The sequence below is a fragment of the Giraffa tippelskirchi genome, chromosome 3, assembly GCF_054371585.1.
Source record: "Giraffa tippelskirchi isolate mGirTip1 chromosome 3, T2T-mGirTip1v1.2.pri, whole genome shotgun sequence".
NCBI lineage: Eukaryota > Metazoa > Chordata > Mammalia > Artiodactyla > Giraffidae > Giraffa > Giraffa tippelskirchi.
Window position 1 is genome coordinate 79,986,248 of NC_137277.1, and position 18,741 is coordinate 80,004,988.

The following is an 18,741-nucleotide window of genomic DNA, read 5'->3' on the forward strand; positions in this document are numbered from 1 at the left end:
TTCACTTTTCACTTTCACGCACTGGAGAAGGAAATGGCAACCCACTCCAGTGTTCTTGCCTGGAGAATCCCAGGGACGGAGGAACCTGATGGGCTGCCGTCTGTGGGGTCGCACAGAGTCAGACACGACTGGAGCGACTTAGCAGCAGCAGCAGCATCCTTTCTACTCTTTCTCCCTTCCTTCCTATAGGCACTTAGTCTAAGTTTGTCTTTGCACAAGATGAGCATATACATGTATATGTTCTCCTTTCCTCTTTGTACAAAAAGTAGCACACTGCAGTTATCCTTTTGCACTTTGTTTTTTCCACTTATACTGAGTATCTGTATTATTTCATAGGGATCTCTGTGTATTTTTAGAGTGTGACTGTTTTATGGCTTTACCAACTGTTTACTCAGTTGTTCTTACACTGTGGAAGTTCATGTTATTTCTAACTGTATTTTCTAATAACAAGTAATACTGAAATGAATAATCTTGCCAAATGTGTAGAAAGTGTATCATCCCAGTTATTTTGTATATTTATGTTTTCTCCTTTTTTCCCCGTATTAATTTTGTCTGTTTCCTTAATTTAAAGAAGTCTAAGGTTTTGAATTATTTAGAAATTACCTCATTAATTTCTTTTTTAATCTTTATTATTTCCGTCCTTGTGTTTTGCTTTGGTTTATTGTTCTTGTTGAATTAGGAATTTATTTTTGTTATTGTGAATGTTTATTTTAAATGTAATAGATTATCCTCTTTTCAGTGAATTAAATGTATCATTTTTTAGAAAATTGTAATTTTGGTTTGTACTTTCCTGTGTCATTCAAAGGTTTTAATAGTAGACAATTAAAAATCTTTGGAGTGGAATGACCTTTTGTTTTTTGATTCTGTTAGTAATGTTTGATTTTATTAGACTTGTGATCTGCCTTTGCATTATTTCTTCCTCATTTCTTTGAGAAGAGTATATGATTCCCTCCCCCTCTTTTTTCGGTCATTATTCAGATCCACCTGAGGATGAGTTTATTATCAAGATCCCTTATGAGTATACAGTAGAAGTGACAAATAGATTTAAGGGACTAGATCTGATAGACAGAGAGCCTGATGAACTATGGACAGAGGTTCATGACATTGTCCAGGAGACAGGGATCAAGACCATCCCCATGGAGAAGAAATACAAAAAAGAAAAATGGCTGTCTGAGGAGGCCTTACAGATAGCTGTGAAAAGAAGAGAAGCAAAAAGCAAAGGAGAAAGAGAAAGATTTTCCCATCTGAATGCAGAGTTCCAAAGAATAGCAAGGAGAGATAAGAAAGCCTTCCTCAGCGATCACTGCAAAGAAATAGTGGAAAACAACAGATTGGGAAAGACTAGAGATCTCTTCAAGAAAATTAGAGATACCAAAGGAACATTTCATGCAAAGATGGGCTCGATAAAGGACAGAAATGGTATGGACCTAAAAGAAGCAGAAGTTATTAAGAAGAGGTGGCAAGAATACACAGAAGAACTGTACAAAAAAGATCTTCATGACCCATATAATCACGATGGTGTGATCAGTCACCTAGAGCCAGACGTCCTGGAATGTGAAGTCAAGTGGGCCTTAGAAAGCATCACTGTGAACAAAGCTAGTGGAGGTGATGGAATTCCAGTTGAGCTATTTCAAATCCTCAAAGATGATGCTGTGAAAGTGCTGCACTCGATATGCCAGCAAGTTTGGAAAACTCAGCAGTGGCCACAGGACTGGAAAAGGTCAGTTTTCATTCCAATCCCAAAGAAAGGCAATGCCAAAGAATGCTCAAACTACCGCACAATTGCACTCATCTCACATGCTAGTAAAGTAATGCTCAAAATTCTCCAAGCCAGGCTTCAGCAATACGTGAACCGTGAACTTCCAGATGTTCAAGCTGGTTTTAGAAAAGGCAGAGGAACCAGAGATCAAATTGCCAATATCCACTGGATCATCGAAATAGCAAGAGAGTTGCAAAAAAGCATCTATTTCTGCTTTATTGACTATGCCAAAGCCTTTGACTGTGTGGATCACAATAAACTGTGGAAAATCCTGAAAGAGATGAGACTACCAGACCATCTGACCAATCTCTTGAGAAACCTGTATGCAGGTCAGGAAGCAACAGTTAGAACTGGACATGGAACAACAGACTGGTTCCAAATAGGAAAAGGAGTATGTCAAGGCTGTATATTGTCACCCTGCTTATTTAACTTCTATGCAGAGTACATCATGAGGAACGCTGGGCTGGAAGAAACACAAGCTGGAATCAAGACTGCCAGGAGAAATATGAATAACCTCAGATATGCAGATGACACCACCCTTATGGCAGAAAGTGAAGAAGAACTAAAGAGCCTCTTGATGAAAGTGAAAGAGGAGAGTGAAAAAGTTGGCTTAAAGCTCAACGTTCAGAAAACTAAGATCATGGCATCTGGTCCCATCACTTCATGGGAAATAGATGGGGAAACAGTGTCAGACTTTATTTTTGGGGGCTCCAAAATCACTGCTGATGGTGATTGCAGCCATGAAATTAAAAGACGCTTACTCCTTGAAGGAAGGTTATGGCCAACCTAGATAGCATATTTAAAAGCAGAGACATTACTTTGCCAACAAAAGTCTGTCTAGTCAAGGCTATGGTTTTTCCAGTCGTCATGTATGGATGTGAGAGTTGGACGGTGAAGAAAGCTGAGCGCCACAGAATTGATGCTTTTGAACTGTGGTGTTGGAGAAGACTCTTGAGAGTCCCTTGGACTGCAAGGAGATCCAACCAGTCCATCCTAAAGGAGATGAGTCCTGGGTGTTCATTGGAAGGTCTGATGTTGAAGCTGAAACTCCAATACTTTGGCCACCTCATGCGAAGAGCTGACTCATTGGAAAAGACCCTAATGCTGGGAAGGATTGAGGGCAGGAGGAGAAGGGGACGACAGAGGATGAGATGGTTGGATGGCATCACTGACTCGATAGATACGGGTTTGGATAGACTCTGAGAGTTGGTGATGGACAGGGAGGCCTGGCGTGCTGCAGTTCATGGGGTCGCAAAGAGTCGGACATGACTGAGCAACTGAACTGAACTGAAAGTTTGATGGGCTTTCCTGGTGGCTCAATGGTAAAGAATCTACCTGCCAATGCAGGAAACATGGGTTCCATCCCTGGATTGGGAAGATCCCCTGGAGAAGGATGTGGTAACCCACTCTAGTATTCTTGGCTTGGGAAATCCCAGGGACAGAGGAGCCTGCAGAGCTACTGTCCATGGAGTTGCAAATAGTCAGAAATGACTTAGCAACTAAACAACAACAACAAAGTGTAATATATAAGATTTATCTTTTTATGTTATGTCAGTTGTTTGTATTCTCAGCTAAATTCCTAAGTATTAGTTTTACATATTACTCAAGTTATTTTTATGAGTTCTAGTGCATTACTTGCAGTTTTTGCCTTTGAAGTTAGTTGCTATGGTATTTGATGCATAAGCTTTCTTATTTTATATTTTAATTGTATAATATGGCTGCTAACATTAGATGTTTCTTTTTGTCATGTTTCAACTGCTTTTTTGACTTGAATTCTTCAGTATCAGAATCACTACTTTTGCTTTTTTTTCTTTCTTTTTTACTCTATGTTTTTTTTTTTTTTTTCTATGCTGTGGCCTCTCTCTTTAATTTTTAGTCTTTTTTATTTACTTTGTTTTAGGTTATCTTTTTTTTTTAAATTGAGGTATAGTTGATGTATAATATTATGTAAATCTTAGATGTTGAACAGTGATTCACAATTTTTAAAGATTATATTCCATTTATGGTTGTTAAAAAATGATGGTATATTTTCTGTGCTATACAATATATCCTTGTAGCTTATTTTATACATAGTAGTTTGTACCTTTTAATCCTCCACCCTTATTTTACCCCACCTGTCTTAGGTTATCTCTTGAATACAGCATTAGTTCCTTTTTATGAGCTGTATTAAAAAATTATTTTCTGTTAATGATTGTTGAATTCGATCTCAATTTTGTCATTGCGTGTTATGTACTACTGTATGCATTGAGCCTGGCAGGCTACAGTCCATGGGGTCACAAAGACTCATACTCCACTGAGCGTGTTTCACATGCGTTGTGTTGTATTTTCTTTGTTTCTTTGTGATGTGCTTTACTTGCATTTCTGTTTTAAAAACGTTGGACATTTTTGATTTTTTGTTTTTGTTACAGAAGCTACTTGTGTATTTACACCTTTTAAAAATACCCTCTTCCTTGTTTTCATGTTTAACTTTTTACTCTCCTTTATTTTAGTTTTTAATGGTGTGCTTTGATCTTACCTTATTGCTGTTTCAATAATCAATGAGTTTATTCTGTGCTTCTCTTTTTTTCTCTTCTCCCATGTTTTTAGTTGAATCATACCCGCTTTGCCTTCAAACCTAACTGCAGATTTGTTTTTGCACCTAGATTTACAGTTAAGTTTGTTAAATCCTCACTCTCAGTCTTTGGCTAAAGTTTCCCAGTCACCTACTGGTTAGATCTATCTCAATTTTTAGTAGATTTTTAAAGAAGAGCTTGTGAACACAATTTCCCTGAGTTCTTGCATATTTAAAGTTGTTTTTCTGTAGCCTTGACAGCTTGATTCACACTTTGTTTCCTTGCTTACAAATGTGGCCTTGTTCTTTATGTCATTTTTTTTTTGAGAAATCTGATACCAGTCTTAATTTTCTTGCACTTAAAAGTCATTTGATCCTTTTGTTTGAAATTCCTGGTTTTATTTTCCCTTTTATTTTTACAGTCTAATAGTTTCATTGTGATTGATGTCTTGGAGTTTGCTGTAGCAGGTCAATCTTCTAACTACTGGATTCTTTTAATATATATGGTTGGGCCTTTTATTTCTGAGACACTTTTATTTGGATTGTAGTTTTAAATATTCTAATGTTTTGTTTTTCTTCTATTGGTACTCTAGTTACACATAATTATATCTTCTTTGTCTTTCATTTCAAAAGCTTTCTATTTTTTACTTCATCATGTCATTTTCATTCTCTTGCTTTTACTGTTTTTCTTCAGTGCCTTTTATAGGTTTTATTTGTATTTATTCTTGAGCACCTTGTGATTTGATCTTCAATTCTGATAGAATTTTATCTTCTTCACCTTTTTTTCATTTCTGTTAGCTTTTGTTCATTCTGTTTTTCAGCTTTAAATTTGTGATCCAAAGTGGGTTTTTTTGTTGTTGTTGTATATCAAATTCATATTTAAGGAGGTACAGTTGAGCCTGGAATGTTTATTAATGTTTTTTGCTTTGTTATTGATTTGGAGAGGTATTTTTCATCAGCATAATTGTTCTGATTTAATTTTGTAGTAGTTGTATATAGATGAAGATTGCTCATGGTTCTGCATTTCTGTGAGCAAGGCTGATGTCTTAGGGACTCATGAGAATACTAGTTTAAGAATATTCCCTCTGTTACTGTCGCAAAGCTCACTTTTTTTCTGTATTTCCTCTTGTAGGAGAAAGGATTGTCTGTCCCTCAGTTTGCCTTGGTGTTTGGTTGATGGATATCAAGGGAGATTCCTGGGCGTGGGGAGGCTCTTAGGAGGGAGTTCAGGAGGGTGATTGTCTTAGTTTTAGTCCCTGTAATTTTAAGGATTGAAGCCATTGTAATGAATGTAAGCTAAAAAGGGATTTACTGAAAGATTTCTGGGATTTCGCCCTATACAGAACGGCAGCTGGGCCCCCTTGAAGTGTGAAGCCACCGGCTTAAGGTCACACAGCTAGTAAGGAGCAGAGTTAGGATTTGACCCCAGCTCAGTCTGCCTCTAGTTCTTCCTCATGATACCCTGCTGCCTCGGCTTGTTTTCAGGGCTCCCACACACACAGTGCAGAAGTCATTAAAAATGGGAAGTGGCTGCTTTGTTGCCTCCTACCTACCTAACTTTGTACTAGAAGCAGGGGCCGGTTTAAGAAAGCCCTTTTAAACTTACATCTTTTTTCTGTAAAGCAAATTATTGATATAGCTTCTCACTTTAAAAAATTTAACTTTGTATGTTGTGTGTCCCAACAGAAGAATAGTATTCTTTCTAATTGCTGTTGCCATCATCTCCCTTCCAGAGTATAGTATTAGTTGATGGCAGACATGATATTGTGTCAATTATTAGAAATACTTGCTGTCAAAAGCTTCTTTGTTGGCTATCCAGAGGAGTCCGAAGTTTCTTCTGTGGTTGTTTCGTGGATTCTACAGATCAGATGATCTGCCAGGTGAGATGTGGGTGCTGAGTCAGGAGCCATTTAAATATTGCAAGAAAGAACTAGGAACTGGGAAGTATTTTATAGATGTTAAAGGGAGAAAGTGAGGTGGAGGAGGGGCTGATGATGAATGCTGTAATTAAAGTGGAGATGCAACTTCCGAAAATGAAAAAGTGTTCATGTTAAATAGTGACTTTTCCCAAGTGTTGAAAATAGATAATGAAAACTCACTCGGATTATAAATGTAGTAAAGTTAAACAAGCCATTTCTAAAAGCCAAAATTAAGAGTTGGCTTAGCATAAAGAAGGCTTTATAAAATGCCTCTCTTCATTCATGATCCCGACGGGCTGGGCCCCGAGATGTTTCAGTAAAGGTCCCTGAACTGTGTAATTTAATATTCTCTACAGAGTGAATGCATGCTCTATTCATAGTGCTTTGTCAGGTAAAATTATTAAGCTTGTTTTTCCCTTGCTGCTTCTCCTTCTTCCTAATTATTCTGCCCAGTGACACCTAAATGAGAAAGCTGGCAGGATTATAAGAAGGGAGTTTATTCAACGAATATTTATTGTGCGTTGGTAATGTGCCAGGCTTTGTCCTGGGCAAACAAGTAGACACATTCAAACGGCTGAGCTAAAACCTACTTTAGATTTCAGAAGTAAGTTTTTTGGCTCTATTGACTGTATAGGTAAAACAAATTGTTATTAAGTTTGAAACATGCTCTTATGTGTTAATAGTTATGCGCAAAACCTTTGTACTCTCATTCTTTTCTGAGTCAAACAATATGGCACTTAATTGAGTCTCCCCCTAAGAGCTCTTCCTGTCTTCTGACCAGCCTTTCTGTTCATCCATCACAGTGAATGCCTATTGTGGACATAAATTTTGCTTTTCTTAATAATTTAACTACTTATAAAAGAGTATGATATAGTGAGAGGTAGACTTCTGAAAAAATGCCTCCAGTCACAAAGTGAGACAGATGTAAAGGGACAGAAAATAAGTCTGCGGTGCCAACACAGTGGTGAAAGTAGGCATTCTGTCTGCCTACCTTCTTTTTACCTGTTGCATGTGTCAGAATTGGCCTCTTCCTCCTCAACAGTCTTAGTTGGAGATCAAATACTCAGACCTTTCTACATAAAGGACTTTAGGATATGACGGTGAATATGTGAAAATTTTAAAAAAATTATGGGTAGCCTGTTTCCTGTCTCTTGATTTTGAAATAAGGAAAATATTGCTAAATGTAAAAAAAGTTGTTAAGGATTGTGGCTTCCTCTTTTACAGTATTGGTATGTTTAAAGACTTAGTTTTCTTAATTTTATCTTGGACATTTTCAAAGATGCAAGAGCAGAGAGAGTAGTAAAATGAACCACTGTTTACCCGTTATCTGTTGACTATCAACAGTTATCGATGTGACCAACCCTACTCCATGTATATTCCCCCTCCCCATCAGTGATGCAAATCCCAGACAGATTTTGTTTGTAAATGTTAAAAGTGTCATCAATAAAAGATAAGGCACTGTTTTTAATAAACATAAACTCACTGTCATTACATCTAAAAAACAAAAATGAGCAGTTCTATTTGAGAGGTGTTGAAGACCCTCCTTATTCATATCATAGTATAGGTCACCGCGTTAAACAAGAGCGTGAGAAGTGACAGCGCTTAGGCCTTAGATTCAGCGCTAGGTTTAAACGCCAGTTTTGCTGCTTTTTCACTGCATGAGGTTGGGCTGGTTAAGCTCTCTTCATCTCACTTAGCCTCAGTTTCCTTAGCTGTTAAATGGAAATAGCAGTAATCCTAGTCTCAGAGTTGTGAGTTACAAATGAAGCAATGAAGGTGAAGTGACTCGAATATTGTTTTATTATTATGTATAGAACATTTTCAATAATACTAGTCGTCGTTATTTTATTTGGAGGTATAAGGAAATGTACTTATATACCTAGGCTTCCCAGGTGGCTCGGTGGTAAAGAATCTGCCTGCCAGTGGAGGAGACGCAGGAGTTACAGGTTCATTCCCTGGGTTGGGAAGATAAAGTAAGTGGCAACCCACTCCAGTATTTTTGCCTGTAGAGTCCCATGGACAGAGGAATCTGGCAGACTGCAGTCCATGGGGTTGCGGAGAGTTGGATGCGACAGAGCATGCATAAGGAAATATACAGATAACTAATTTCACATTCCACCTTTCAAGTGTAGGTGATGTTTTAAGGTGATTTGCATTCAGTGATCCTCTAAGCCTCTGATTTTTATGGGATGCTGAAAAGTCTTAGTGTTATTTTAATTCAAAGGCATATTTTACACTTTTCTCAAAAGCAGATGATTTGTTTTAGGACATATGATACTACTGAAAGGAATAAGTATTTAATCTTTACTCAGATCTTGGAGTTTTTATGTATATTTGTATGAAAGCTTTGAGACCATTCTTTATTTTTAACATTTTGTTTATTTATTTATTTTGGTTACACTGTATCTTCATTGCTTTCACCAGTCGCGGTGAACAGGCGCTACTCTTCGTTGCAGTGCTCAGACTTCTTATTGCTAAGGCTTCTCGTGTTGCAGAGCACAGGCTTTAGGCGCACGGGCTTCAATACTTGCAGCATGTGGCTCAGTAGTTGTAGCTTGTGGGCTGGTGAGCACAGGCTCAGTAGTTGTGGCACAGGGACTTAGTTGCTTCGTAGTATGAGATATCCTCCCGGACCAGGGATTGAACCTTTGTTCCCTGCACTGGCAGGTGGATTCTTATCCACTGGGCCACCAGGAAAGTCCAAGAGACCATTATTTATAAATCTCCCCATAGGTTAAAAATAAAAAGCAGATCTAAATGCCCTTTTGTAGTGCCAGTTTACTTAAAGTGATAGTTTGGGCAACTGTAAAGTAAAAGTGTTATCAGTATTATTGCTTACACTCTCCTTTCTTCCCTCTATTTAATCCATTTAATCTTTTCTTCTTATTTTACACCATCCAGAATGTACAGTGTTGAAAGAAATTTGTCTTTGTAGCTGAAGTTCTTTCATAGCAGTGTATTCTAATTATAGTGAAAGTTGGGGATAAATTGTTCAGCATAAACAGTTCAGTTTATAGACTTTCTGGAACAAATTGCTTACATATTTTTATTTTTTATTTTTTAATACTTAAAGTGCACATCACTTTCATCCAGATTTTCCTGATTTATAAAATGTTCAATTCTGTTTTTTAATTATTTTTTGATAGCTTTATTAAAGTAAAATTTATGGTCCTAAAATTCCCCATTCTAAGGCTACAATTCAGTGATTCTTTAACACATTTTTGACTAGGGGATTTCTGCAGAAACTAATGCCTGTGGCTGGTGATTTGTTATGAAAGTGAATATTGAAAGTCTGTGGTCAGTAATGTTTGGGTCACAAAAGATGTAGTAATAACATCTCTGGTCAATAATAAGTTAATAGATTTATAGAATCATCACTGCAATTTGATTTCACATTTCCATCACCCCAAGAAAGAATCTTTGTGCCCATTACCTGTCGTTCTCCATACCTACCCCAGATCCAGGCAACCATTAATTTGCTTTGTTTCTATGGATTTGCCTGTTTTGGATATTTCATATAAATGGAATCATACAATTTGTGACCTTTTGTGTCTGGCTTCTTTCACTTAGCATAATTTTTTTTTAGCATAATGTTTTATGGTTCATCCATGTTGTATCATCTATCTATATTTCAATCCTTTTTTAATTGCTGAGTAATGTTCTGTTGTATGGATGTACCATATTTTGTTTATTCATTCAGAATTGATGGATATTTGAGTTGTTTTCATGTCTTTAGTGTTACGTATAATACTGCGGTGAACATTTGTGAGTAAGTTTTTGTGGGGACATTTAAGAAATTATTCACATATATAGAAATAATGGTTCTCTGTTAATTCATGTGTTTTTAATTTTGAATTTATTATGTGACAATATAGTGAAGAGAAGCTCAGTGCAGGGTTTTAGGAGTCTGGGTTTTATGTTATTACTCAACGTGCTGTTCAGTGTTAGAACAGTAAATCTGTGTTTATAGATCTCAGTTTCTGCTCTAGATTGGATCTTTGTATCCCCCCCGAAATTCATATGTTGAAAACTAATCGCCAGTGTAGTAGTATTTGGGTGGGCCTTAGGAGGTGATTAGTATACTTCTAAGAGAAACCCCGGGGAGCTCCCTTGCCCTCCTACCAAGTAAGGACGTAGAGGATGTGCCCCGCCAAGAACCAGGAAGGGGCCCTCATCAGACACTGGATCTGTCTGTGCCTTGATCTTGGACTTCTCAGACTCCAGAACCATGGGAAATAAATTTATTTGTAAGCACCCACTTTATGGTATTTTTGTCTGAGCAGCCTGAACAAAACTGGGAAAAATAAATTTCTGTTGTTTATAAGCCATTCAATCTATGATATTTCTATTATAACAGCCCAAATGTACTACGACGGTTTCCTTATCAGTAAGGTGAAAAAGTTGAAGTAGATGCCTTCTATGGTTCTGATCACTGGTTCTGAATCTATTAGTTTTTGTCTGACCTTGGGCAAATTAATTAATTTTTCTGTGCCTCAGTCTTCTCATCAGAAAAAATGGGGATATTAATGTAATTATGGCTTCCCTGGTGGCTCAAATGGTAAAGAATCTACCTGCAATGCATATAATTATGTTGTTTTGAGGGGTAAATTATATTCTTGAAACTTGAAAAAAATGCTAAGATGTGTTAAGCTACTGGTAAAATGTTTGTGCCCGTTTTAGTGTGTTGTACCAAGAAGGCCTCCATGGGAATACTTTGGCTGTGGCCTCTGTAGAGAATCAGTGGTAGAAAGCTAAACAGTAGCTGGCGGAGGAAGGAAAATTGAGCTGTTAATAATAGATACCACTGAGTGCTTACCATTCTAGAGTATACTAAACACTGCACATGTATTAGCTCACCTAATCCTGGGTCTGGTGAGTTAGATTCAGTGACTCTGCCCATAAAAGAAAAGTAAAGGAATTGTCCAAACCACCTAGTGGCTGCCTCCTAGTCACACCCTTGCCCTAGGTCGTGATGTTTACCACTGCACCAAACTGCCTTTCTGGGAGAACACCTTTCTGGGACAGAGTCCCATGGCAGAAAGGTGTTAAGTGGGGGAGGACTTTGCTTGGGAAAGATACCTAGTATTGCTAGCAGGCCTTCTGAGGGAAAAAGAGGTGCTCATATTGTACATAGTTTTCCATATGTCTTGTGTTACTTGGCTGCAGGTATAATTGTAATCTGACTGTTGAGTTACTGAACAAATTAAGGGATTTGCAGTATGTTCAGTATTTTTGTGTTTTTGCCTCAAAAATACATTGTAACACATTGTTTTTTTTTTAATGGACTTTTTGTCTGATGGAAAATAACTTGCACGTGTTCCACTGGCTTCTTTCTACTCGGGTAATGCCATAATAATTTCCATTTTGTGAACAGTTTTCCATATCTTTATTTAACTTACATTTTTTTTAAACTTTTCTTTTGTACTATTATACATTTTTAACTTTTTTCCAGTGTGCTGTTTGATATGTACCAAATATTTTCATTATGTAAACAAAAATTAGGAACCTAATGATACTTTTGTTCAGTCCGTTAGATGATTATATGTCTGAGTTAGATTTAGCCTGAGATTATCTCAACGAAAGGTATGTATGTCTTTGCTGAGTATAGAGTAGGAACACTTCTTTCTATGATAAAGGTCAGTAGAGAACAGATTTAGTGATGACCCAGAGAAATTTTGAGATCAAGAGGAAAGGAGGAGACACCTACAGCAGATAAAGAGAGGTTGGAATCTAGAAATAAGATTATGAGTTTGTTATCACATGCTTCCCCTGATGATTGAGACAGACCTATTCCACAGCAAGTGAACTCAGTGGACACATCCATTGCCCTGGGGAAGGAAGCGGTCCAGGCTTGGAGCTCATTGCGATGCTCAGATGCAAAAGCTGTGCATGAAGAGAGTTCACTTCAGAGAGCTCTGGTATCAGGTGAAGACTCTCTAGCCATGGGGTACTCTCCAGCTGGGGATGCCAGCAATGTCTTTACTGGAATTCCATCAGCCTCATTCACTTCTCTAAAGCATTATTCCTTTTGCTGCCCCAGTTTTGGCAAGGAAGGATTTACTTATAAATTAACACAGATAGGAAAAGCCAAACATTTGAAAAAGTCATACATACAATAAAGGACTTTCAGAAGCTGAACCTTCAAAAAATGAAGATTTGCAGTTGCTAAGGACTTGGTTGACTAGCTCAAGAGGTGAGGAAGTCCTTAAAAGAACTGAGTTCCCTTTTGCTTTTGTGCATACTCGTGTCTGGCTCCTGAGGAGAAGGGGCAGCAAGGGTGATGTAGGGGTACTTGCTTGTATTGTTTTTGAAAAGGGTTTTTAAGTGACAGGCTATCATTACCATTAGCTTTAAAATTTTTGACATTTAAATACAGTGTAGGACTTTTCATGTCCCATTGGACCTTTACTGTAGAATTTTCTTGTCTTTCAAAGTAGGTTATGTTTTCATAGAAAACTTGGAACTTTCTCTGTTTCCTTCATCCCTTTCTTCTTTTCTCCCTCCCTCACGGAATGAACTAGGTCTTGACCCATCTATAAAAATAGTATCAAACAAGGATACTTCAGGTTTCAATTTTATTTAGAAGAATTACTGTTTTGGATAGATCTGTGTTGTTGTGAAAGTTAAGCATTTTATCATTTTCATTTGAAGTCTATCCAAAAGGCTTGGTTTTCTTTCAGAATTGTCAATGTTATTGTAAACCCAGATTAATAATCATACATTTGCACCTACAATAAGAAAAATGACACGTTTTTAACTGTTGATCTGCTTTATTGATATATTTTTGTAAGGTTGAGTAATGTTTATTTCTGCACAGTTTTACATATGGATATGTAGAGTGATGTGCCCAGCTAGGTAATACTTAGTACCTCTATGTGTGCTTATTTGTTTTCATCTAAGGTTGCCCTTGCTTTGTAAGAATAGTTGAAAGTATTTGTAATCTGAATTTAAGGACAACTGTAGTATTTCTTCTGGAAATAGAAGACTAAGGGAGCAAGCCTGCATTCTGATTTTGTTCATTGCCATTATGTGTCTACATGATGTAGACTCATTAGAAATGATTTAGTTAGCCTTCGGCTATCCTAATGGGTTTTCACTGGTTGTTAAAAATGCTCTTCGAAGAATAACTAAATTTTCCAAATAAACTGGTTGATTTATACTCAGTGAAAGAGGAGTTCCAGTGCACCCATTCATATCATCAATTATAATCTCTTATGAAGTGTAATTTGCCCAGTCTTGATTAAAAGGCCTGAAATTCTCTTTTCCTGCTGCTTAACACATCCTCTGCTGCCCTCTAACGGCTGCCCATTGGTAGAACCCATTGTGGTCCCCCTTACCATCATCATAGACCTACCTGCCTTTCTCCAGCATCTGGTGATTATGTAGCTGCTGGATCCCTGGGAAACTGTGCCAGTACAAGAAGCTGGAAGGAGCTGCTTTGAAGGAAAAGTATGCACATGTGATCTATGATCACACCACAAGGTGTTGACAGTCAGGTAGTTGTGATGTTAGGACTCCTAGGGTATGTGTTTCACTTTCCTGTTTGTCACATATGTTTGTTCATTTGTTTGTTGATTTATCCATTCATTAATGAAATATATTATGAATGCCAAGGATATCCAGAGCATCTTACCTTGATTCAATCTAGTAGATGCTTATTGTAGATTTGTTAAATGAGTGAATGAATGAGTAAATAAATATGAAGATAAATAGGACTTGATCTCTCCTTTGGGAAGGCAAAATATCAGTTTAACTACTTAGTTGCCCAGCTTTCCTTTTTTTGCCTCTTCAAGATCTTGAGAAAGATGTTCAAACTAGAAGACAGATACAAATTTCCATTGAAACCTAGTTTCTATATTTTTCAGAATTTCTCAGAATTCATCATCTCTAACTGTAGACGGGTTCTGTTTTCAGATAGGATTTATTTTGCACCCAGGAATGAGAATTTACTTCAATGTTTCTTGCTTCCAGTTGGTGGCAACATGCAGTCATGGTTGCACATTTTCCTATATATTCGCTACTCTCCAAGGCATCTCACCCGCTATGAACTGGCTTTCTGCTTTTATGAATGATAAATTGTGACTTAATTTATCCAGATTATTTTAAATACCATATATGAAATATGACATTTTTGTGTTAAGCATGTTGTGAATTGTTGAATTTTCTGCTATTTTTTTAGCCTGCTTCACTTGGCAAGTTTTTTTAAAAAACTTATTTTCATTGCCACTTTCCATTAACTCATATCAGGTATATGCCTGTCATTGACTTCATTCCTTGTTCAAGAAATATTTTACTCAGGTATGTTTAGGTTCAGTAAGTTTCTAGTGAAAAATCAATGATCTGGATCTACCCACTGAAGAAAAGTATGAGCAGATACCGCATATTTAACACTTATTGTGGTGATAGCAGTGGATAGTGATATTTTGCAGGATTTTCTTTTTATTTTGTTTTGTGTTGCGTTGGCTGTGAAGATGTCTTGCGGAATAACCTAAACGATCTTTTTGGCCAACCCAATACGTTAACTGTTTTATGAACTATATATAAGATAGGCAGATTTGGTGTTTGTTTGTTTGTTTCTGATGGCTGTGCTAAGGACTTGAAAAATCTTAAATGACTTCTGTAAAACTAAATTTAATTGGAACTAGTAGTACAGTAATCATGACTTTTCATTACCCGCCTCTTTTATGATAACAATGAAAGAGATTGATGGAAAGGAGACTCGAGAAAGGAGAAAGATATAAAAAGTAAACACTACAGCTTTCATCTCTTTGACTGCTTCACATTTTATTCATCGGTTTGATCTTGGCCCGCACATCCAAAACCTACATTTCTCATTACTTTAGATTCTTTTTCATCACTTTCAAGATGTTCTTTAAAGAAAAAGGCTGTTGGATTAAACGAAAATCAGTATTTTGCCATGCTGAGGTGGTTTTGTGAAGTCATGGAAAGTTTGGATACAGCATCTATGTCTTAGGAGAGTGACGAAATGTACTGTTGCTTCTGGATATTATAGTTTTCCAAGATAAATCTATACCAGAGATTGAACTATCTTCCTTTTGTGCTTTAAATATGTGGAGAACACAGTGGTGAAAAATTTGGCACTTGCTGGCATAAAATTGATAACCTGACTTGCAAAGCTCACACAACACAGATGTTACTCAAAGGGTCACCTTCAGCTATTATTTCTTATGCCTTAAGAATTCCAGATATTCTTTTTACCTTGGGTACTGATTAATTGTTACTTTTAAGATTGATTGATTGATTGATGGCTGTGCTGTGTCTGCATTGCTGCGTGTGGGCTTTCTCTAGTTGGGGGGAGTGGGGCCCGTTCTCTGGTTGTTGCAGGTGGGCTTCCTAGTGCAGTGGTTTCTCTTGTGGCGGAAAATGGGCTTTAGGTGTGTGGGCTTAGTAGTTGTGGCTCATGGATTCTCGAGTGCTGGCTCATGAGCTGTGGTGTCCCATGGCATGTGGGGTCTTCTGGACCAAAGACCGAGCCCGTGTCCCCTGCATTGACAGTCAGATTCTTTACCACTGAGCCAACCAGGGAAGCCCTGATTTGTTGGGCTTTATTGTGACAAGGCTTAAAATGTCAGTGTTCATTCAGAATAAACAACAGCAGATTGCAGGAGGTGGGGGGGACCCACAAAGAGCAATCAGCGGCATTGAGTGATTGCATATATGACCTACCAAACTCTAAACTGCAGTTTTGCTTCCTGTACTGGTCAAGTTTCTCCACTGACTAAAAGAGAAGTCTGCTCTGGTAACTTAAGCAGAAGTGGATTTATTAGGAGAATGTTGTATAACTCACAGAATTTACAAGGCTCAGAAAAGTAGGAAGGACCCAAAGGCAGTTGAGAAGTTGTCTGTGCTTATACTGTAGGAGAAGTCTGGTTAGGAAGCCAGTTCTATTGATTCTTTTATGACTAAGTTGCTCCTGTATCTTCATTACTCCCTCATGTTTGAAATTCCTTTGTGGGAGCATCCCACTGACAGCCTCAATCAGCAGTTCTCTTTTTTCTAGGTTTCAGGGTGTCTATGAGTTCAAAATTATTTTAATAATAATTTTTAGTACGTCTTAATAATGCCCTTTTACCGCATTGACATTTGTACTGATGATACAAAGCTGGACTCCATCTTGTTCACTTGGCCAAATGTCACTGGATATTTTCAGGCCTGTTTTATTGGTAAGCTGATGATGTGATATGAGAACAGTATTACTTGAACCAGATTCCCAGGGTGTGAGTCCTAACATCTCTACTTACTAGGTTTGAGATGTTGGGCCACATTTAACTTCTCTCAACTCCAGTTTACTTTTCTGTCAAATGGATTGCTAATAGTACTTACCTTATGGAAATGTTGTGAAGAGTAATCAAGTTAATACAAGTAAATCAGAACAGTGTATGCCTTGTAATAATCACTTGCTAAATGTTAGCATTCATAATCATTATTATCCAATGTTCACATCTGATCTTTGACAAGCTGGTCACAAGAGAGAGGAGCTTAGACATGAGCCTGAGCTGTCTGGTTCTTGTAGAGCTAAAGAAAAGACTCATCAGATCAAGATACTGATCTAGAAACATGAAGCACTACTATTTTAGGTTAAAAATGTAAAACATGAACTTTTCCCTCATTCTTCCTACTGTTTGTATGTTAGCCTGGGCTGATGTACAACAAAAATGAATGACAAAATTGCAAACAAATATTCAAGGATAAAACTTGAACATATCATGTTACTTTGACAACATGTTTTCTTTTGTAGGCAGGTCCCAATAGTAGTGATTTTTTTTTTTTTAGTTGTATATGCAAAAGCCGTAAAATAATATACTTCTTTTAAGTAGTCATGCTTAAATAGACATTATCTGACAAGTGTTAAGACTACAGTTCTTTCTCCAAATAATCTCGGATTTCTTTTCAAAAGACTACATTTTTTCAGGGCAAGGCTGTGACTTGAGTTTTTAGCTTTAGCTGAAAGCACAGAGCTTGAAATGGAATAGGTTTATAGCAAGTATTTGCTGAATAAGTAATGTTTTGGTTTTCCAGTACTTATAAAAGTTACATTTACACAATATTATAATCTGTTAAGCGTGCAGTAACATGTCCAGAAAAACAGTGTACCTTAATTAAAAATGTTTTATTGCTGAAAAGAGCTAACCATCATTTGAGCCTTCAGCGAATTGTAATGTTTTTGCAGCAATAACATCAAAGATCACTGATCACAGACCACCATTATAAATTAGTAATAGTGAGAAATAATAGTAATAGCGAGAATATTTAGTAATAGTGAGAAACTTTGAAATATTGCAGGAATTACCAAAATGTGACACAGCAATCAGGAAATAAGCAAATGCTTGTGCAAAAATGGCATCAATAGACTTGCTTAATACAGGGCTACCACAAGCCTTCAATTTGTAAAAAAAAAAAAAAAAAAATACAGTCAAGTGAAGCATAATAAAGTGTATGCCTATATATATTTCACAGAGTAATTATTGCTATGCATTTGACATTTAACTTTCTGTGTTTTCAGAGAGGAAGATTTACTGGAGGAAGTTTACTGGAGTGAAATGGAGGCCTCAGTAATATTACCCATTCTGAAGAAAAAACTAGCCTTCCTTTCAGGTATGTTTCTTCTTAAAATTGGAAGTGTTTGATGTATAAATTTGCTTAATCACTTTTCTTTGATAATGCAGAAATCCATTTCCTTTTTCTGTGAAAGTTCTGTTTTAAAGGTATTTCTGAGATACCTTTTACTCACTTTTGGTGCTTGGCAGGCCAATTTTTATTCTGTTCTATAATTTGATTAAAATGACCTCTATAAGGTAGATATCATGATGTCTCACTTCTCATATGAAAAATGAAATAATTAATACAGGCTGAGAATAATAGATTAGCCAGCATCTAACTTACTGTTTCTGAAATGCAGAGTAATTCATTTTTGTGATGTCCTCTGTCCTACCTTTTGTCTTCTGTTTTGCTAGGAAGAAGAGTTATGAAATATAAGTTACATGGTTTTCTCTTTTTACTACTTGAACTTGGTTTATACAGGCTTTACCTTCAGTTATTAACCCAAAGGCTACATCAACTAAGAAGAGACAGAGAGAAACTTTGAGATGTTTTACTAGTGTGAAAGCAGTGGTAACACTGGGTGTAGCAACTTTATGGAATTTTGGATCATTGGGTAAATTTACACATGCTTTAGAATAGGTACTGTGGCCCAGCTGCTGAAGATTAAAGTATTTTATTTTGTTTTTTTCTGTCTTTTTCTCTTTAGGTTCTATCAAAATTGTCTTGATATTGAGACTACTCTGTCCTTTTTCAGTGTATATTGTATCTCTGTGATTGGCATGTTTTTCTAGTGTACGTTATAAAGGACAAAGATATTGCATTCCATTAGTAATATTGCTTCTCTAATATGTGTTTCTTTTTTTAAAAAATAAACTTCCTCCCTTATCAGTTGACACTTAGATGTTTTCTCTATTTTTTTATGATATGAATGGTGTTGTAGGAAGCATTCT

The 18,741-nt window shown here is 36.8% G+C and overlaps 1 protein-coding gene across 10 annotated transcripts in view; it reads left to right on the top strand.

Moving 5' to 3' along the window:
* SESTD1 (SEC14 and spectrin domain containing 1) overlaps positions 1 to 18,741 on the top strand; it is a 133,072-nt gene that overhangs the window by 33,342 nt on the left and 80,989 nt on the right. For all 10 annotated transcript variants that reach the window (XM_081579492.1, XM_081579495.1, XM_081579494.1 and 7 more), the window contains one exon: positions 17,754 to 17,845. In XM_081579492.1, the coding sequence (XP_081435618.1) occupies positions 17,791 to 17,845 (55 nt within the window). In that variant the 5' untranslated portion in view covers positions 17,754 to 17,790. The remainder of the gene's footprint in view (positions 1 to 17,753; positions 17,846 to 18,741) is intronic.